Here is a 22,503-nt window from a genome sequence, read left to right as displayed (position 1 = left end):
TGTAGTATGCAATGTGAATGAGCCTGGCCACTCACGATTCGCTGTTGCTAAACGGCATCGGGACTTCTATGAACGTACAGAAGGAAATTATGTTGACAGCAATGAAACACGTTTCCTTGTGAATATCTATCGACTGTAAAGCTTGTTAAGAAGAATTCACCTTGAATACGATAATGGGAGGTCAGATAACCAGGAATACCTTGTACGGTAAGGATTTTGAGATTAAAGACAGATTTTCGATAACCTACAAGTATTCTACCAACAATCCCCAAATTAAATCGATTTTAATTTACAGTAGTCTATAAACATGTTTTAGGCAATGTATAAATATCAGGAAATTGTGTGGGACGAAAGCATTGTTTAAGCTACCTTCTTGCAGTGTAAGCACCAGGAAGCAAAATGTAATGCAAAGAATAAAGTATCTTAAATGCAGATTGAAAATGTAGCAGGCTAATTAGTGTGTTATACATTTTGCTTTTTTTTATTGCAGTCGAAAAAGGTTTTGGGTCCGTTTGGACCTGACACATCGTTGATTGTATCATATCTATTTGAGCAAATAACAGTGAAGTTGCTCATAATGTATAACTGGAATGTGTTGATCTGAGCTGAATTTGTCTTGAGTATGACAAAACTCTTATGTTTAATGTAATATTTTGAACACTCGTTGATAAACACGCAAATAATCGTTGCTTTGATAGACTGATAGATTGGCAATTTAGATTTGGCCGCTTTATAACAAAGTAGTGTGCGTTCGTTTCCTTCAGATTTAGGCATATAGAATGTAAATGTTCTATTTAATTTACCTTATGAATAATAAATTTATCCTAATTTGACCATAGCCCTTCAATGCCAAATCCAATTTAAAAGGATCATACTGGAACCAACAAAGTCAGTTGTTTGTAATGCATTTTTTGTAGGTCGTGATTCATTATTGGTACACTGTATTAAAGCAATAGCATACTTAGTACGAAACTTATTTTTGAGCATGAATATTAATATATTATAATCATTTTCATAAGCATTTTCATATTATTACAATATGTTGATCTTCTCGGGCACACCCCTGCGTAGTTTCCCCAGTGGTTACACAGAGGTACTACAATAACCACCAGCGAGTTAAAACCAAAGCTAGTTTGAATTCAGTTCTGCCACCACCACCTGTACCTCCCAGTGTTGCCCTACAGACACACCTGCCCTGGGGTCTCCAGGACTCCATCTGTGAGCCTCAACAACACATCCAAGAGCCACCAGCACCTTGCATATGAATATTAATCCCCATTAAGACTTCTATGTAGGATGCATCACGCTAAATTGATGCCTGTTCAGTGAGATGAGGGTATAGAAAGTCCCAGATCTATCCAGAGCCCATGTCCTGGTTTCTGTGTTCCCACTGATGTTTTTGTTTGTTCTGACTCCTGACCAATCAATGACTCCAGAAGCCTTGTGTGTGTGTGTGTGTGTGAGCTTTATTTATCATGGCAAAACTCTGCTGAATGTTAAACCTGACACCATTATCAGGTCAGACACACAGGCATACATTAACAGTGGTATACGTACATTGACCTTGTTCCCTGTGATTCCTGTGTTTTGAAAAGGGATAATCATTTGGAATTTTTAATAGTCGCAGAAATCCTGGTATTATTCTATGTGGGCTTCTCCCAAGAGGGCTATGTCCCAACACAAAGTGTTTGTTTTTCCAAGTTTCAACATGGTCTGCATCATCCTGCGCTAGGTCAGTGGTTGAATACAATACACTGCTTTTCTGTTTCCGTCAAGACATCACATATGATATGACATCATGAATACAGTATGGTAACTGTGTCTGTTATGACTTCATACACAGTCATTCAACATTGTTTTTCAGGGCCACAGACAAAAAGCATGTGAGGCACCACTGTACAAATGCTCTGTACTTTTCCTCAGCCATTGCTATTGGCAACAGGGGGACTAGTACGTCTTTTCTTCTAGAACATTCTTATATTGTCGCCCAATCAAATGTACTCATCAAATTTTAAATTGATCTTATGCATATTTGAATTTGATTAATGGATGATTAAAATGATTTGGCTTGGAGCTTAAAATTATACATTGTAATGGCCTGAGTTGTTGGAATTTGTATGCGTGTTGTGACCAGTCAGCAGCCTAATTGATTTGTTTCCTGGGTACACTGAACAGCTCTTGACCCTCAGAGTTCAACAGGAGATGAGCAAGAATAACTTGGTTCCTAAGGACATATGTCTAGATTACACACCTACGTACACAGACACACACACACAAGCACACACACACACAAGCACACACACACACAATCATGGGAGGCATGACGTGCACACTTCTCTGGAATTTCCAAGGTAATCCTTCAGCAATACAAAGCCTTGAATGTAGACTTGATTGTTATTTGTTGAAATGATCAAAGAAATACCTCTATGCCGGTGTCCTTGGCATTATTATAATGCTTTGAAGAAAGATGCAAGGCAGTAAATGGATGGAAGGGAGATTAGGTTAACCTAGGGGAGTAACTGTTGATTTAGTGCTCATACTGACTCTGAGCCAGTCTTATCAGACTGGAACAAAAAGCCAGACATGTGAAAAGCCTATTTTGTGTCACTGGTAATGAAGTTAGGCTGACAGATTTATGAGAGGAAACTGAATGTCACTCATGATACTCACATTGCCGAATGGTTATGGACAGGCACACTGAATAGCCATCAGATTTACTGTGACAGTCCATACAGACTTGTTATACTGTCTACAACCCAAGAACAATTGTCAACTAAAAATTTATCTAGAGATTTAGGCTTACTGAAGGCATTTTGGTGAGTTCATCTACAAGGTACTGCTCCCACCTTCTCATGAAGTGTCTAAGTTGCTGCTTACTAATGCTCTGAAGATTTGTTTTGTAATGTAGATAAACCTGGGGCTTACAAAACAGCGCCAACTTGGCTGAATGTAGAATAACAAAAAAATGAATGGTGTTATTACAGGAGATTACCAATTACTGAAATTACCTCATTTTGAATTAGTTTCTCACAGCTGCACAATTCTCTCTGGGCACCAAGAGAACAGCTCTTATCCTTATATTTTCTCATCCAAGGAGAAAATCTAGATGACTAATAGACCCATTTTCAATTTAGCTTTCACTCCTCGCTGAATTTGTGAAACAGAATCCCATTTAAATATGTTTAAATGCGCCACAGGAATGATTAGTTGATGAGATGGATCTTATCTATATGGCGTCTTATGATATTAACATTCCATGAATTCATACCTTTGTGCTCATTGCATACAACAGGTGATATGGAGAAGGTTCTTTCATTCTGGTGTTTAATTAAGATACCAGACCATGTAAAACATCCCTCCTGGATAGATATCTACTCTGAATTAATTGTCGGCCCCCATATTGATCCTCCAGATTCTCTGGGTGGGCCATTCCCGACCACCTCCCATCGATGCCATCACAAGCCCAAGCGCTGCCTGCCTCTGCCTCAGTGTGGCAGCCTGGCCTCCTTCCCCTTGCTTTTCCACCCCAGTGCCAAGGGATCTCAGATCATCATGGACCTGGCCCAGAGGACAGTGAAGAGGCAGGGCAGCTTCTGCAACGCCATTACTTTCAGTAACCGGCCCATCGCCGTGTACGAGCAGGTTAGGCTGAAGGTATGTGAACCATGACTGGGGGAAAATCCTATTCCAGATGAGGGGGTTGCTCTCTCTCTCTCTCTCTCTCTCTCTCTCTCTCTCTCTCTCTCTCTCTCTCTCTCCCGCACGTACTTATTCTTCCTTCTCGGTTTCTGCCATCTGTCCTCTTATGCCCTTACTCCTGTGTGGGCCACAGAGTCTTATCCTAAGTTTCCACTCCACCTATCAATCCATCTCTGTCTCAAAAGGAAAAGAGCGGGACAAACATTACCATGTGAGCCATACTGTTATCTCGAACAGCAAATGCAATACAAATAGTTGTTTCAAATTAGATAAACCAAGACAAAAATAGATTCTCTTGTTATTTTGGTTGTTGTTTATTTACTACATTCAACTTATGTTCACAAGAATTTGTCGTTCTCTTTTTATATTGTATTACAATTCCCCATTACAATGCTCTGTTATAGGTTGGAACAATTAAGAAACTACATACTTTTCTGTTGACTGCTGATTGACACAAATAATACATACATGATGTATTAGCTGTCTTTGAACTACAGTACAATCACCTGAACACATTGTTACTCTACAGATCACAAAGAAGCAATGCTGCTGGAGTGGTGCTCTGCGTCTGGGCTTCACCTCCAAAGACCCATCCAGGATCAATCCAGACAATCTTCCCAAGTACGCCTGCCCTGATCTGGTCTCCCAGTCAGGCTTCTGGGCGAAGGCCCTGCCTGAGGAGCTCTCCAACGAGGGCAACATTCTCTCCTTCTGGGTAGACAAGAAGGGCCGGGTGTTCTACCGGATCAACGACTCCAGCCCCATGTTGTTCTTCAGCGGGGTCCATGCCTCTGAGCCCCTCTGGGCCCTCATCGATGTCTACGGCCTGACAAGAGGGGTCCAGCTTCTGGGTGAGTTAGTGGAAGGGGGGAAGCTTGTGGAGGTTCTTTATATAATGCACTGCAGAACACCTGATAGGAAGGGCTGAGTGAAGTCCAACCCATTGAATCACAGTCTAGTCAGTAAATTGTGTTTAGAGTGTCCTGTTACCGATGCAGTACGGCATAAAGGTTCCCACACACAAGGTCTCCCACATCAAATTAGTCCAATGGAAAAAAAAAGAATCTGACAGATAAGATTGTGTGCAGAGTTGCCAGAATCAAATGAATTCCACAAAAGAGGAATTTGGGAATGTCAGGACCAAAGTAAACCATCCTGTTTTTACCTCAAACAAGTTGATGTAGTTAAGGGCATTTTTCCCACCCAGACTTCAAATACTGGTTTAAGATTGTTTTGTGTTTAGTTGATTGAGATTGAGTTGACCGTTGAAAGGAGTTTCAACCAGCTAAATGACAAACTGGTATGTGCTGAACAATGACTTTTGTTTAGTGAAAAAAGCTGAACAAACCTGAAGTACATTGTAGGAGATTTTCTCCAAGGCCTTTAATACCTCAATCAACATTTAGTCAATCGTTTCCAAGAATTGACTCCCCCTCTCTACAAGCAGGAATGCTGTCATCACTGTTAATAAAAATAGAAGAGGCTCCTATTGTCTAGATAGTGCCATTTAACCTTATTTCTGATGGCGCTGGCTGACACAAGCCGCGTGCTATCTCCTTATTGGCCGTGTGCTATCCAGCACCAGAGTGCCACTATCTGGAGTTCACTGGCTTTATGGCAGCGAGCTGCGATGACATGGCACAGAGCTCTGGTTCCTCGACAGACTTGGGGTGAGATTATGTCAGCGTACAAGGAGACTGAGGCAGTTTTCCCAGACGTGACAGCCCGTGGAATGTTGGGTGAGGATTAGGGTTTTGGTCCTGGTTGAAGATCTTGGTTCTCAGCATTAGCTCACCTCCAGGGTGTTGTAACTATACATTTGCATGATTAGCCTCGTATGACCAGATTTATTTAGAGAAATTAACACATTTTTCAAGTTATTGAAGGCGTGATGCTACTTTCAGGGTGTGATGAGGGATTGGCCTCAATTGAATACATTGTGCCTGTAGGTCACAAGTACATTCCAGTTCTTCAGTGTGAACACAGTCCCCTCCCCAATAAAGCAGAGGAGTCTTAGTCCTGCATCAACTGAAGGGTCACTTCACTATCAGGCCTCCTGTATAGCCTGAGAACGTCACCAGTCAAGAGCATGGTATATCTCAAAGGCCTAGTACTGCCCCGGCAGTTGGCGGCAGTTCAAGAAGCACTTAGTTCCTGAAATATGGACGGCCACATCAAAGGCTGCCCTGGTGAACTGGTGCATGTGCTCAATTTCCTTTAACGGGGCAGGAGGGAAGGGGAGAGAACATTTCTGTAGTTAATGATGCTTACACTAAGGGCTGACATTAACGCAACGACAGCTGGTAAATGTGGACAAATTTCACCTGTTTTGGGTCAACCTATCATGAAATCTGCAATGCAGGTTTTTTTTTCAGTCCAATCGAAGTTGTTTTCTTCAGGGACCATATGGAGTGAAGTTAGTGAACAAACACTGCTTTAAACTTGACCAGACAGATGACCTTGATTGGGTTTTTGAAGTAACATGGAAAACAATTGAAAAGTCAGCACATACGAACATGGTGATGAATAAGAACCGAGTATCGTAGTCATCGGGTGGCTTCATTGTTATGATTGCGACACACAGTGTTCCGAGTAAGCGATGACATCATTTGAGATGATCGAAATAATCGTGATCATCCTCAGACTAGTTCTACTCCCCACATCCCCACACAGAACCAATGCCTGCACCATGCCATGTCAGTGACTTAAACACCGCATCTTTAACTCCTTGCCTTTAACTGAGCTTCAACCAACCATCTCAGCCGTCTCTCAGGAAAGGGCCCAGTGTTGGTGCGAGGCTGTAGCTGCTCATGTCCTGTCTCTGAATAGGTGGCTACTCTGCCTCTCCTATTTGATGGATTGATTTTTCAAGTGTCCCTGATCACATGTCAGGGCACGTTAGTGTAACCACTGCAGTTCTTCAGTGCAGCACCAGGCCTTAGGAAACCACGCTGTTCTAAAAATGAATATCCTTCCTGATGATAGAGGGATTTGACTGATGTTTGGAGAAATGGGCAAATGCAGGGTTATGTTGTATAAGGGGATAAAGATGACGATTCGGAATGAAAATACTTAAAGGTTAAACTCATTTGATACCGCCAAAACATTAAAAATACAAACGCTGATATATGTCACATTGTTGAAGCATGTCACATTCATTTTCACCAAACACTCACCATTTGTTCCCTTAATGCACTCATAAGCTTTCCTTCGACCTTGTTTTTTTATGTTAGTAACGGTGCTTGTGCAGTTGCACTTGCTTTGAAAGGGTCTCGTTCAGGCCCCTCGAGGAGGTTTCAGGCACACTGTTGTTCCCTGTCTAAGCTGCTACCAAGGAAGCAGATCTCAGTAGCTAGCCACCCATGCAGGGAGTCAGAGGTGAGCCACAGACTGGTGAGACTGCTTGAAAGCTGAGATGCTGTTGCATAACGAGGGCAGCTAAATGAATCTGCTGGAATCAAACTGAGCCTTGGGGGGTGGGGGGGAGGGGGCAGTCCAGACCAACAATGCTGCCCATGCAATTTTAAGAAAGATCTGTTACATCATCACACTCGTCCTACTAGCACAGATATCAATACAGGCAGAGTAAGTATGCTTGTTGCATGGTACAGACCTCCTGGCTCAAGGCACCATGCAGGAACACATCAAAAGACCTTTAGAAAGACTTGGAAAAGGTTTCCTGTCATACATTACATTATGTTTCATACAGAATGGGTATTTCAAAGCTCGTTCAGCACATTGTACAGTATTTGCTTGAATGACATATCTATTCAGAATGTTCCTGCGAGCAATAGTATACATAGCTATGTGCTTTCAGAAGGAAAAGAGGGGGAACAAATGGCTATTTCCTTACAATAATAAGTTGGTGCTTTTGTTTTGTTTTTATGGTTGCTTATCACAGGTATTGTTATATTGAAGGCAACAGTAACTGCTGTCTAAACAAATGTTGCTGTCTAAAAATATTTTCAAAAAGTCCCCCTTCTTGTTTTAGATAAAGTAGCTGCTTTTCTAGGGAGGTGTATGGGAACCAAAACCAAATTCATGTCACTGAATGAGTCATCTGTTTCTCAAGATGAAACAGAATGTTTGAGATGATTGTGGTCTAAGCATACACACTTTTTGGATGAACCAATGAGTCTTTGTGATATCAGTGGGTCACAGGTATGCTAGCTTGCTTACAGGGTAAATATTGCACTTTGTTCATCAGTGAATATGTTTCTTTTGATGAAAGTGGGTCGCTGAGAGAAATAAGTTTGTTTACTGAAGTAAAATGAGTCACTATCACTGACAAAGTGTAAGTGAGGCCTGAAGCTAAGGATAGCTAACATCTGTCCCTGTAGTCATCAGTGAGGATTCAAAAATAGTGGCCAGATTTTCAGAGGCATTGAAGGGAAATGCTGAGACAAGGGCCCTCACATCATACAAACTTTTGATCAGATTTAATCAGTTTTATGGATGCACTTTTACAAAAAGCTGTTTTAATGCAAAAATACATTTTGGAGCTCGGCTGGTTGCTATTATGTAGCTCTATCTTTTTGTGTTTAGTTTTGTAAGCATTTGCAGACACAGGATTTTCTTTCTTTCACATGTCATCACTAGGGATGTTATTAATGGCTGCAGATGGTCTTAATCAGAGAATATAAATAGCTTTAAATCACAAAAGATCCGATAGGTACAATCAAGTTACAGCAGTCAACCAACCAGCCCGTAAGCCAGCCAGCCATACCGAGTTAGACTAAGCTGGTCTGTTCTGCAAGGGTGAGACAAAATAGTTTCTTGAAGCATTAGCAATACAGTACCATTCGACTGAGCATATTCCAGCAACACTTAAGCCATTAAACTAAATTCAATACAAATATTTTCATGTATTTATTCTGATAAATGATGTGTAGTGTGCAGTGTACTGTTCATTGGCTGGAACAACTAAGCTTAGTGGATTGGAACAGGACTTGGAACAGGGTGATGATTGATGGAAGTTCGTGAGGTTTGTGACTAATTTTCGGTGAGACGAATCTGTACTAATACTTCTAATTATTGGGACAGAGAGAGTATCGTCCAAAAGTAATAAAACTGTAGTTTAGAGAGGAACTAACAATGTGCATACTCATCTGTTCAAAGTCTAGCCAGTTGTCCAAGAGAGGGAGAGGTGGACGGGATGTTAAGTGTCTACATAATATAAACATTTTGCTAATTCACTGAGCAGGAGTTTTGTGGCAGAATCAGGTTGAAATCATGAATCATACTGCCCTGCACTCTCTCTCACTACCCCACTCCTTTCTTTGTATATTCCCTCTTTCTCTCCTGTTTTGCCTGAGCCTACTGATCACAGTCATTCATCATGGACAAATGCTGTCTGTCTCAGTGATTGGACATTTAAACATGATTAGAGTTGCATTTGGATTTTGGGAAAAAGAACTTGCAGGTTGCTGATGTTTATAAAGTTCTGCATCGTTACCTTCTTTGGTAAGGTTCTTATGAAGGTTTGAGAAAGTTAGGTTTGTGGATGTTTGGAAATGATGAATACTAAAGGTGATATCCCAAGGATTAAGGGACAATTTTGGTATAATCATTGCCATATAACAAAGCATGAAATAAATAGTACTTTCATCTAACTTGGATTAAAGTAAATTTTACAGTTACAAATTTGGAAAGAATGTTTCTCCTTCAACTTTATTTGCAATCCATTTATATACGTGAGCTACAATAGAGTATGCGTATTTGAGAGAGAGCTCTTTTTCAAATGACCTCAGCGCTTCAAATGTATTTGATTTGTTAAACAAAAATAAATGTCTCCAGGCAGGCTGTTGCTCCTCAAGTCCGGATGGAATCGACCAGATTTGCAGTGAAATCATAATGGAAATAGTAATGGATTCTGTCAGGTCAGAATCTGGGGGGCTCTGCCTATACAGAGAGAAGCCTTCAGAGAGAACCTAATCACTTTCACATGGCCAGAGAATCCAGTATCATAGAGACCTCGAGAAGGTTCCAGCTTTCTCTGGGGTTCATCCGTGTCTCTTCTTGGCCATTACATGAGATGAGACTGTAATTAAGGAAACATTATCTATCCCTGAACATTTTTAACAACAAGAGCCAGTTGAAGCCATTACTTGTAGAAAGCTACGAAGCCCGTAAAAAGGGTTATGCAAATAGACATAGCCCATACAATACAGCATAAATATCCAATGTTCAAATTCAAATAGGAACGATCAAACATGTACGAAAAGTTGAAGAAACATTTATCCATTGAAAATATCAAAACCCTTCACCCTTAACCCAAAACATTTTAGGCCTAAATAAATCCAGTATAATAGATGGGACATTCACTGTTCCCTTGTGTCATCCTAAAGTGCACCCTTTATTTTCAAGCAGCAATGTATCAACCTGCAACTCTTTCTAGAGGAAGCCTCTGGCACCCAACCAAAGAATTTCAACTTGGTCTCGCAAAAGCGCTACGTATCTCCTGTTACTTTTGGTATATTGGAGTATCGGAGTTCATTCAAATAGACCTAGACGGCATGTACATACATGTCAATACCAAGCATCTACCCTTCCAATCCCCTTCCACACCCTTTCCATGATGCAAACATTTACAAACACACGCACACCCCCCCACACACCCCCCCACATACAGTCCCACCCTCCTGCCACTATCTAAGCTAGGATACCACTCCTTAAAAGCTCATCGATGTGGATTCTCCCAAGGGCCCTTCCTTTTTTTCTCTTGATAAGCAAAAGCCCCTTTATCTCCTTTTTGGGACCGAGAGCCCCCTCCCCCCTTCCCCCCCCTTCCTTCACCCCTTTCTCTCTTTCTCTCTTGATGGATGACCTCACTCACTCTGGACAGCGCCGAGGCCCTCTAGCCATGCATACTTATGGCAAATCCCACCGCTCACACGCACACACACAGACACCTAACACTAGGGAACACTGACCTTGTGGAGGTTGCAGCCACACTCTCGCTAAAACTCCCGAAAGCCCCCTAATCCAGTTAGACTATGCTAAGGAATGAATCAAGCAGTCTCAGGCTGCTCCCAGCTGCACGCAAGGCTCCACTCTGGCGTTTTTGGAAGACTAAAAAAGGATACCTGCAAAACTCTCCCACTAAGTAATACTGAGACTCATTCAGATCCATATTTTGCATGGCAGTGATGAAGAAATACAGGGGTCAGGAATCATCTGGATTTTGCTTGTTCTTGTTCTTGTTTTGAGTTTGAGAGACAGGACTAGCTTGTTTGAGTACAGCCTGAGTAGATCCATCCAAGTGAATGAGAAAAATGCTTATTAAACTTTAAACTCAAAATTATTATTACTTTACTCCCTCCAACTGATCATTCTACCTGGACTTAATTGTACAACAAACAGAACTACTGTACATAAGCTACAGACACCTGGAAAAATATAAATTTTCCAAGCCTGTTTTAAGATTAAAGTCCACCTTGGATGTCAATTCAGACAGAGTAGGACATGTATTGACTGAAACAAGTTCTAAGTTCTACCTCCATATCTTTTCCAGAGTTTCACATTTCAGTCCTCAACTGGTCTAACTAGTTTGTGGCGACTGAGTCTCTCAGTTTCCATTTCCTCACTCCACTTGGTTGGTCATGCTTCTGTCAGCTAAGGGGCACCTCACCTCTCCCAAAAGCCCCCTCCAGACATAGTTATATATGGTTAATAATCCTGGACTGACTTTTAGGACTCACTAGTTGTCCGTCAATACTGACAAACAGTGACTGAAACCCAAAAGCTCAATCAGTGTTTGATGGCTCACAGAAATGCTTAGTTTGTTTAATTGTTAATAGAACTGGCTATGCTGTGTACTGTACCTTAAACAGCTATTCAGAGACTCACATAAGGAATTCACACACTTAATCATTGCCATTGTTTTCTGACGTTATTGAAAATGGGATTAAAATGTTCTCTTCCCATTCAAGAACTTCAAGGACTTGCACTTTAAAATGTTAAGTTGAGTCTAATCACCATTATTCTTATAAAGCCCTATTTTAAGTGTGGCCAAATGAATCAGTAAAAACCAAAGACCACAATGAATGCCGCGCTTCATTTTCCGACACAATAGCTTCAAACCAACATCAGAGGACAAATGATGCAAGCCTGCACCTGTCTGTGTATGATTGACACTTTAATGAGGGGAGCCAGTGAAACACAAAGCACTCCATCTGAGAGGAACCCAACTCGAAACCCTCAGCTCCCATGTTAATCACACTTGGCTTAGTGTCAGCTGCAATAAAACAGCCTTAGTTTGAGCCAAGACAGAATTTTTCCATTTTGCCGTGGTAAATGTGCCATTGGAATGATATTAATATAAATATCAAACAGCGACAAGGGATTTTACCCAAAGCACCCAGGCTGAGGAGATAGAAACTGAGACAGTGGAAGCAGTTAGTGATGCTCTAGGATGTAATAAAAACAATTGTTTGCATCTCTTGCTTGCACGCACAGACAAACTCTTGCACTGAAACCCAGTAATAGATGAGAGTTGGCAGGATGGATCTCATTATTGTGACATGCTCCAGTGCATCGTGTACCTGTTACCCCTTCATTTCCATTTTAATCAAACAGGAAACAGGAAGGTATCATGACCTCCAACACACTCCAACAGCTACTGTATAATACTGCACTGTTGGCACAGCTAATGTACCAGACGTACTGTATACTGAAGACGACTGAGGAGCCTGCGTGTGTGAGGCAGGAGGCTGCACAGGCAACATTATCTTTAGGCTTCGTTTTATCTCGCAAACAATTTCAGCTAAGTTTGCCTTGAAGTAGATAAGGCAGCTACTTCTCTGACCCTGGTGGTTGTTTGTGGGCACTCTTGACTAAGGGAAGTAATTAGGGTCAAGCAGTTTATCTGGGACCGGAGATGTGCTGGCCATGCATGATAAAGGGTTGAGGTGGCAGAGCTTCTCTCTCTCCTAAGGGAGAGAGATGAGGCGGATGGACACTCAATCAAGCAGCAAATGCCTGCTAAGCATAGTCACCTACACAAGAACATACCATTTGACATCATAAAATGGCCGAGCCTGTGAAGTAGTTTTGTGTATGTATAGTACTGCCCAATTGGTTAGGCAGAATAATAAGCATGAGAAAGGAAATGTGTACTCTCTGGAAGTACGCTTCCATTTATTCATCCTTCCAAATCCATGAAGTGACTCCGAGCCATTCTGTCATTCAGTCAACCCCTGGCCACTACCTCGCACTCCTCTCACATGTCCAATGGGGCTAATTTTAGTCAACGTTTGGAGGGCCAAGTTAATTTTGGCAGCTGATTCCCAAAGCATGCTATGATGCACCTCAGTTTGTCGCTACCACCCAAGCCTGGGCCTCGGCCTGGACAGACTGGCTGGCTGGCTTTCTCTATCTATGAACTGCTGTTTGGATTACATTCAACAGCAAGCTAAATTAGACCGCAGCAGGTGATTTATTGAGTTGTGGCACGGCCAAAGGAAAGCTGATATTTGCGGTGTTTTAAAAATGTATTTTCTTCTCAGTGACCGGAAAGGACCATGCCTTTAACACCTAGACACATACAGATACTTTTTGAAGGTGAGGCACATTACAGTACTTATATAGCGGGAATTTAGTTGTGGCCGCTGTATGGGATGTGAAGTATAGACCTCTAGCTTCACATGGTTTCAACTTGTTTAGAGTTGACATGTGCCTCTCTTTGAAAAGAATAATGAGGCTATTGTGGCTTGATTAGTCATTGCAAATGAGCGAGGGCTCCAATAAAATATTATTAACCACAGGCTTTTCATATAGTACATTTTACAAAATCCACGTTCCAGATCCCGGTCTCTAATTGCGGGTGCATTCCTTCATAACATTCCATCGAGACTGTGTGTGTGGATACGAGGAGTTTGGTTCTCTACGACAGAGTTGGTGAGCTGGGAATGGATGGCTATACAGGGTGGAATCCAAGTTCACCGTGCTTAGGTGTGGTTCAGCTGTAGTGAGTGGACAGCTGGGATGAGTAGACTCTAGCGCTTACAACTGTAGCTCTCAGATATCAGTTGCGCTTCACGGACATTATGATGGCTTCAGCTGAATCATGCATGTTGTGGCTGGTACATGAAGCGGTTATCTTTATAGTGATATGGTGTTTGCCCCCCAGCAATGTCCGCCCATTAACACATCAACTAGGGAACACACCAACATGTACTGTAGGTATTTGTTTATCTCTGGGCGCTAAATGTTTTCTCTTAGTGAGGAAAAATATGCAAATGCACATACTCCAAAGTAGCGGTGCTACGCTTCATGATATATATCCCAATATTTGATCAAAATATCCTTTATAGGAAAACACACGTTAAAGAGCTTAACTCTGTCTTGTCTACAGACAGTGAGATGGTTCCTCTGGACTGCCTCCACCCTCGCTCCTTCACCCCCGCCCACCGCACCTCGCTACGCCGGGACCCCGATGACCACCGCCTCTCCATCAGCCTGTGCGACCTCAGCCTGCAGCAGCAGCAGGAGCTGCAGGAGGAGGAGGAGGAGGCCGGGTCGGAGGAACGCCTTCACCCCCTCCACTCCTCCACCTCCTCCTGCCACGTCCCCCAGAACTCCCAGAACTCCCAGCAGTGCTCTCTCCTGCCCCCCCTGCTGGACAGCGACCTGCACTTCCACCCGCTCCACGGCGCTCACGCCGCGCTGCCCGACGAGCACACGGCGGTGCGTCTGGAGCCCAGGAGTGGCGAGGGGGAGAGGACGCTGGTGTTCACCAGCCGCCCGCCCCGCCCTGGCGAGAGCGTGTTCGTCAAGGTGACCAAGGCGGGGTCGGCCGTGCGCCAGGGCTCCCTGTCTTACGGCGTGACGTCATGTGACCCAGGCTGTCTGCGGCCCAGTGACCTGCCCTACAACCCCGAGGCCCTGGTGGACAGGAAGGAGTTCTGGGCCGTGTGCCGGGTCGCAGCACCCCTGCACAGTGGGGACATCCTGGGCTTCGTGGTGAACAGTGAGGGGGAAGTCCTGCTCAGCCAGAATGGGGTCAACGCAGGGATGCAGGTGTGTGTGGACAACTCCAGACCTCTCTGGATGTTCTTTGGCCTTCATGGAGTCCTCACACAACTCAGGATCCTAGGTGAGTGAAATTCTCTATGCCTGTATCTTTGTAAGTTTGACTCATTTAAAAAAATTCTATAATAATTGAAAGTATATTATTGTAGTATAATAATACTTTTCTCTCACAAATCTAGCCTCTCATTAGATTAACACAGATTTGAATTTGAAATCTTGACATTAATGCTAGGTGAACAAAAATGTGCCTTGCTAATGGACATTTTGAAACCGTTCAAATTCATCTTTGATCTCTATGTCAGGTTTCTATGAAATTGACTTTAGAAAGCACTAACCTCCCAGTTCAAAGTGGCTTTTTCCATTAAGAATTAATTACTGCAGAGCCTGATCCTTGAATAACCTGCCGAGGTTGAATTCCTGCATAGCCAAGTCATGAAATAGTTTTCCTCTCCCTCTGTTCTGAGCTGCACATCTCTCTTGGCACTTCTCTTCTCCACCCACAGTTTAATAATGAAGGCAAGTGCTCAATCTTCACTTGCTCTCAGTTTCTCGATTTAGTATCATTTAGGATTGAATGTGACTTTAACAAATGGAAATTTCCCACAGGGCCACTTATTGGTATTCAAATAAAATGGACTGTGGAATTGTATGGATTGATAGGATTAGGACTATGAGGAGGCATATGTGAATTATGGAACATGGAATGGCACTGAACCAAATGCTGTTGAACACGTTACTGTTAGTCAAACCACATCTCACCCAAACAGTAGCTGCGAGTTGTCCCCAGTTTAGACTTAACAGATGATGCGCAGTCTAGCACAGCGAATGGCAGGCCATTATGTCTTGAGAACTTAAACGTACAGTAGGACTGACTGAAGCCATCTCCCACTGTTTTTGTAGTGCCAGGCCTATAGACCGGGGGGCAGATGAGGGGCTTCAGGACCCCCGCATGATGAATTACCCGAATCATAACATGCCATAAATAACGTCTGACAGCCCAGGGTGCTGGAATTAATGACAAGATATGGAGGCTTAAGTCGTATTTCATTTCACTTGGCTTTTCAGTGATTCTGCTACAGTATTTCACTTGATTCAAGAGTGGAAGTGTATTGTAAGCAGCCTTGCTATTCACCACACCCAGAGAACAGGAGAAGAGGTTATTTTTGCTGGAGATTCTCCACTACAAACTGAATTGTACTGAATTGAAATGACTGTTTACAGATTGAAACAAAGTAACGAACATAGATGATGTATATTTCGTGATTCAGTGGCACCAGGCACGGTGTCTGGTTTGTCTCAAAGTCACCCTGTTTGTAGAGCCATCCATTTGATGGAGTCTTATTCTGCAATTTATCACTCCGATCTGAACTGGCTGTGATGCAGCCTGCAGCCTGTAAGCACAGATGTGAGTGCTCTTGAGTTTGTTAACAAGCTCCGTTGATTTGTCATCAGGCCGGGTTTGAATACCCTGTTCTCCCAGCCTGGCTTTGTGTTCTGGCCAACTTGTTAATGAGGAGGATTCTGACTCAATCCGTTTGAATCCTTTCAAAATACTGGATCAAAGAGAAACGAAATATTTCCTAATATCTGATCAATAAAAGATTTTGGGCTACGATTAGTTGTTATTAAATTTCGTGTTCCCCTTTCTTTGCCATAACCTGTTCTCTCTTCTCTTCTCCAGTGGTGTGTCAGACTGGGGCTGAGGGCTGAGGAGGTTATTTCTGGCCTGCGTGGGCCCAGAGCAGCCAGCCAGCTAGCATCATCTATCAGGAGTGGGATGCTGGATCTAGCTGCTGCTTATGTTGCCCTCCATCTGCATTATTACAATATAATTGCAGTCTTCAGACATCGGGTTTGCCACCCACGCCATGTCCCTCTAACGGCAGGCCTCCCTTCCTCGTGTTCTCTCTCTCTCGTTCTCTCACCCTCTCCCTCATTCTCTCTTTCTCACCCTCTGTCTCCTCTCTCTCTCTGTCTATCTCCTAGTCACCTAGAGACACTGAGGAGGGAGCGAGCGCGCCTTGTTAGCCGCCATAGCTGTGGGGAGCACATTCGTGACGTCCCATTCCACCCACTTGCTACCGGCACACTGTTCGTTGCCGTGGAAACATGTAGCCACCTCGGAAAGTGGCAGTTTTTAGTGGCGGGTGTTGTTGTGGTTGTGAAATAGACCAGATGGGAGTTCCTCGAATATTTCTGGGTCATCCAGTCTGTAATGTCTTTCATTTTTATTCAGTCATTTTGAATATCTTAGTAGAACCAAACATGATTGAGTCTACAGACACTAATAAAACCGGAGCCCTTTTGTATACCTGTGCATATCTGAATGGTTCTGTCTGTGAATCTGTTTGCATGTGCATTTGTGTGGTGAAATGCTATAAATCTCTTCAATAACGATGTGGTCACCAAAAAAAGAGTCCATTACATAGGCACAGATCCCTCATGTAGATAAGTATGTGGTGAAAGCCGGCATGCATAGACTACATAACCACTGTGGATTTATCTGGTTCCACACACAGACCTCCCGCTCTGCTTGCATACCCAAACACATTCACAGGCTGCCCATTCCAGATGAAAGGGCCACGAGGCCATTCGTATGATGGTCAAATGTGAAAGCTGGCTCAGATGAAAGGGGTTATGAATAGACATGAAGGGCATCTGATCTACTTTTAGAGGTGACCAGGATGTTTACTAACAGCTGTGAAGAAAGACTCAGAGGTCATGTTAAGGGTGTAAAGTTCTATTATCAACACTGTAGGAGTCTGTTGTGGCTGTGAACAAGGAACCGCAAAGACTCCAGACACGTGACGTCTTACGCTAGCAAAATTAGAAGAATTTGGTGTATAGCTGAACATGTGGCAAAGTATAAAATGTGCGTAGCATACCCATTTGTCACTTTCTTAAGATGAGGGCGGGAACATGGTTGAGCCCTCTGTGTCTTGTTCTGAGAGAGGATGCAAACGATGACAAGTGAGAGATGGATTGCCTCCGACCCTTACCCGCATCGAATGAAGGGTCTGCATTGAACGGGTGTCTGAATGTGTGTAAAAGATTGCATAGTTAACCATTAAAAAGGTTTAGATAGCAATACCTGACCCTGCTCTCCCTCTCCTCCTCCCATTCTCCAATACCCAGTTCAGTTTTTCAGGCAGAAACCTGGCCACCATATGAAGCTCAGTTTGAAAAGACTAACAAGGGTTGTTTATGTAGATTGAAACTGAGAGATCACCTGTTAGGGTGGTCTAGTTACAGGGAGGAATACTGGCTCCTCTCTATAGCACTAGTGCCTGTTACAGTACACATCAGCTTGTGTACATTCTTGTCATAGCTATAGGGTTTATGAGAATGTGTCTCAAATGGATTTTCTTTCTAGTTTGACTATCTGTTTGCTTTTAATCTTAGTGAAATCAGTCAAGTCCTTACAGCGAGATATGGAGGTAGAGGGTACTGAATCAAATGGGGAAATCATGTCTCATTTGTTTGGCTGTATCTAAAGTGTTTATCCATTGGCCACATAAGAGACCTGTTACGCCAGGCAACTGACAGTTTCCTTGCTGATTTACAATCGACAGTTGAAGGACACTGTCAATAGAACTGTCGAGTGCCAACCAGACATACTAGGTCTGTGTATTTGGAATAGACACAGCTATTGTCCTGAAGGGAGCTGCCAGTATGAAGACCTATGCCAACGTGAGGTTGAGTGCTGGGAGCAGAAAGGGAATGGTACAGAACAGACACGGCAACCAAGCTGAGACTGCTTCCTGCCCACAGGGACAGTCAGTGTCTGACTCACTCACAGACTCCCACACACACCACGTACACACATCTCCAGTCAGCATGTGTGTGTGTGCAGGTCTGCACGGCCCCTCGTGCACGTTCTCACACAGGCACTGACGTGGCACATAGGTTCTGCTCATTGTCAGCGTCGATTGAAATCCGGTTTAGTGATTGAAATCGACTCAACCGAGAGAAGCCATTTTCACCAGGATGGCATTTGACTTTGCACCATTTCTTCCCAGGGACGTCCCTACACACGGATCTCAGAGGGCCCTCTGTCCCCAGCTCTCCGTCCTGCACTCCCAACACCCCCACCCTCATGTGCAGTGGCAGCTCTGAGCCCAACCTCAACACGCACCTCAACATCAACCTCAACACCAACCTCAACGCCAGCTACCCTCCCCCCTTCAGCAGCTCTACAGGTGACATATTTCCTTTTTTTCCAGCCCTCTCTCATTTCTCTTTCTATCTGTCATTGGTTCTATTATGTATCGTAATTGACCTTCTTCATACTGTCGTGCTTCTTTCTGTACATCAACTCTAACAAAAGTCTATATTTACAGTATAGTCCCATGATCCCTCTCCCCTTTCTCCTCTCTATCTTCCTCTGTTTGGGAAAATAATGTGTCTATAAAGTGTACATACAATAACCATGAAAGGCAACATTTTTTACTGTTAATGGATTCATTTTTTGCAAGTAAATAGTATACCATTACTGCTGTTACATTGTGTACAGTTGTGTATGCTGTTACCAGGATGTCCTTGAAAGGCACTGTATATATGGAACGACTAATGATCTAACCTCTCCAACAGGTACGACTCCCAGCTCTCCCTTTTCCAGCCACCCAGAATCCCCTACCTTCCCATCGTGCTCAGGGTCGTGGAGTGACGAGTGCACCATCTGCTATGAGAACATGGTGGACACTGTGCTGTATGCCTGCGGTCACATGTGTCTTTGCTACGCCTGTGGCCTCAAGCTCAAGAAGATGGCCAACGCTTGCTGCCCCATCTGCAGGAGGACAATCAAAGACATCATAAAGACCTACAGGAGCACGTAAACGGAGGCGGAGCCAAACTCTGCACTCGTGTAGGTTTTGTCAAAGACCTTCATAGACATGTCTTACGTCGTGACACGGTTAACTTGCGGGGCCATCAGAACATCCCGCAGACACTCCAGGGGGGGTGAGGTTCTCCACAGACATACAGCACACATGCTGTACACATGCTAACAATGCTAAAGGGAGGAGAGAAATACAAGCCATATGAATGGCCTTGTTTGCTTAGGATCTGTTGCTGTCCTGAAAGCAAGGACCATACCTGTTTTCAGGACAAACAACTCTACAATTCAAAATGACAGAAGATGAGGAACTTGGACTTTCATGTGTATGAATATATACTGTATATCAGAACTGTTGGTAGTCAGCTTTTGAAAACGTTTGTTGTTTTTACCGCACTATGGAGGTTATTCAGGTATGCCACTATCATGAGACTCTAGGAAAAATAAACCAACTGTTGGGATTAAAGTAGTCACACCATGATTGGACGGAAGCAAGTGTACCCTGAGTGTTGCATAAGAGAGCACAAATGGTGCTGGAATTTATTTTGACAATGAGTGTTTGGGTTTTTCCACCAGTGCAAACCCACAGGAAGTTGATTCCGTAGGGGTCTTGTTTCATTATAAACCCACCCACATGCCTCCTGTCTCTCCCCAGTCTATGAACAATAGCGTGGTGCAGAGAGAGAGAGAGAGAGAGAGAGAGAGAGAGAGAGAGAGAGAGAGAGAGAGAGAGAGAGAGAGAGAGAGAGAGAGAGAAGAAGAAGAAGAAGAAGAAGGTGTGGGACAATTCACTGGAACTCTTGAGGGTAGAGAGAGGTAGAGAGAGAGAGAGAGAGGTAGAGAGAGAGAGAGAGAGAGAGAGAGAGAGAGAGAGAGAGAGAGAGAGAGAGAGAGAGAGAGAGAGAGAGAGAGAGAGAGAGAGAGAGAAGAAGAAGAAGAAGGTGTGAATGGAGTCACCATAGAAGGTCACAAAGAAAGTGGATGTAAATCAATGAGGGGGAGAGGGAAAGAGGATGTTGCATGCATACGGAGAGAGATGAGCCCCAGATGAGAGGCACCTTGGCTCAGCGTCTGCACAGCCTCCAGCGCACAGAAACCGTTCACTCAGAGCCACGGCAGAGATACATCACGACTCTCTGAAGGCTCGACTGTTGTACATCCAACGTCCTGACACTCTCCCTAACAAATGTGGCCGGCTACCAGTCTGTTTTATGGTTGCGATGAGGACAAAAATGTCTAGGGTAAAATGCATCCATATTTATGTGGAATATCATTTCTTAAATGCCTTATTGTATATTGAACCATTGTCATTATGAGATGAACCAGCCTAGAATCTTCTATTATCCCACAGGTCTGTTTGGTATTTCTCAGAGCAATGAAGTTTAAATGTTTGCTACCCTAAGGTTTTCTTAGCCAGTTATTTGATTAGCAAGGACATGTGCTTCTGTGTTTTTGTAAAGACGTGTTCAGTATTAGTTTTGTAAAGGAAAGGCGAGACAGAGAACACCCACCCAAACATATTGTCAGATGTGCTCATACAGTGTTTGCACAACGACAAACTAATTTGTGTATTCAAATGTGTTAGCCATGGCACAAGGTTATCTGTATCTAGCTGGTTATGGTTGCATTGTTGTTTGTGAGCTTTAGACTTTTCAATTAAAATTCCTAAATGCAGCTTTTTGTCTCGTAAGCACATTTTCACAACTTTGCGTAATGGAAAACAAGGTCATATATATGTTAGAGGTTACTGCAGGTAAAACAAGCCATTGTTCAGGTTTGAGAAACACAGTGATATTCTGAATGGTGGTGAATCTGATGTGGCACATTTGTCCATGGTGTTCAAACTCATCTCATCCTTCTCCCTCTCTTATTTGGATTAGAGTATAATGTAGGAGTAGTGTTTGTTGTGCCTTGAAACAAGCTCAGATACCCCACTGTGGGGTTAATGTCCAGTATGATTGATGTTCAGGGTCAGACCTCTCCTTCTTCACCCTCCCACTAGTACAATGTCAGAGGCTGCTTTGTAAAGTGAATTTTGTTTGGTCATACACTTCAATTTAAAGCCAACAATTTAATGTGCATAATATAACTGTATGAAGTTATTCAGTGCTGTTGTTATAAACTGTCCAACTAACCCTTGCCCCCTACAGTATGTAACTGCATTACATAATACTGGAATTTTACTGCGCTTTGGACGTGTTCTGCTTTTTCTTTTCTACTGGTGAGGTTTTATTTGTCAGACCAAATTAGACATACTTTGACTTGAGAATATACTAAAGATAATATGGTTAAAATACTGATGCTACTCTACAGTGTAATATGAAATATATTTATTTTGTCAAGTCTATTCTATTGTAATGAATTATCACAGTTTTGTTTTCAGTATTTCAATGTATGTCTGATGATATTTGTAAATGTTTTGTACGTTGTATTGTCACTGAGGTGGCAACAATTTGTACGGCACTGCATTTGTTTTTATTTGACTTCTTATTAGAAATTATTATTACAGTGTTTCATCAGATAAAAAGTTGAATCTGAACACTTTTTGATTTTGTTTCTTCTGCAGTTGATTCAGTTTTACAGCCTATTATTGTAATGTGCTGAATGCTGATCAGTAAATTAATATGAAGAGTGGCATTATGGAAAATGTTTCACCACAGTTTTAATAGTCAAATTGGGACAAAATATTGAGAGTCCAGTCAAATCTAAGCCTGCAAAAAAGCTACTAGAAAACTTGTAAGGACCATTAGCTATGTGATTGCTTACAGTACACAAAACACCACTCAGTGGTTGATTACTATGAATTTCTGAATTGCAATTATGTTCACTGTGTGAGTCAGATGGATGTGACTTTCAATAAAGTTTTATGATGTGGTCAAAGTTAGGATTTATCTGGACTTCTTCTTATGACATTGGGAGAATAACAAATATGCCCATCC

The 22,503-nt window shown here is 42.9% G+C and overlaps 1 protein-coding gene across 1 annotated transcript; it reads left to right on the top strand.

The window, feature by feature from the left end:
* Positions 1-22,438, top strand: LOC134022351 (E3 ubiquitin-protein ligase NEURL1-like). Its single transcript, XM_062463812.1, has 6 exons — positions 1-207; positions 3,413-3,654; positions 4,229-4,550; positions 14,054-14,794; positions 18,750-18,929; positions 19,321-22,438. The coding sequence occupies exons 1-6, from the start codon at positions 174-176 to the stop codon at positions 19,563-19,565; spliced, it is 1,764 nt and encodes a 587-aa protein (XP_062319796.1). The 5' UTR covers positions 1-173; the 3' UTR covers positions 19,566-22,438.
* Positions 22,439-22,503: the final 65 nt, after the last annotated feature.

The sequence above is a fragment of the Osmerus eperlanus genome, chromosome 6, assembly GCF_963692335.1.
Source record: "Osmerus eperlanus chromosome 6, fOsmEpe2.1, whole genome shotgun sequence".
In the NCBI taxonomy this organism is placed as follows: domain Eukaryota; kingdom Metazoa; phylum Chordata; class Actinopteri; order Osmeriformes; family Osmeridae; genus Osmerus; species Osmerus eperlanus.
The sequence above is the reverse complement of the archived record's forward strand: the minus strand, read 5'-3'. Positions and strand labels throughout refer to the sequence as shown.

Coding starts and splice junctions, on each gene's coding strand:
- LOC134022351 (XM_062463812.1), top strand. CDS start 174: ATGGGAGGTCAGATAACCAGGAATACCTTGTACG. Junction 3,655..4,228: donor ACGAGCAGGTTAGGCTGAAG/GTATGTGAACCA, acceptor GTTACTCTACAG/ATCACAAAGAAGCAATGCTG. Junction 18,930..19,320: donor CCCCTTCAGCAGCTCTACAG/GTGACATATTTC, acceptor CCTCTCCAACAG/GTACGACTCCCAGCTCTCCC.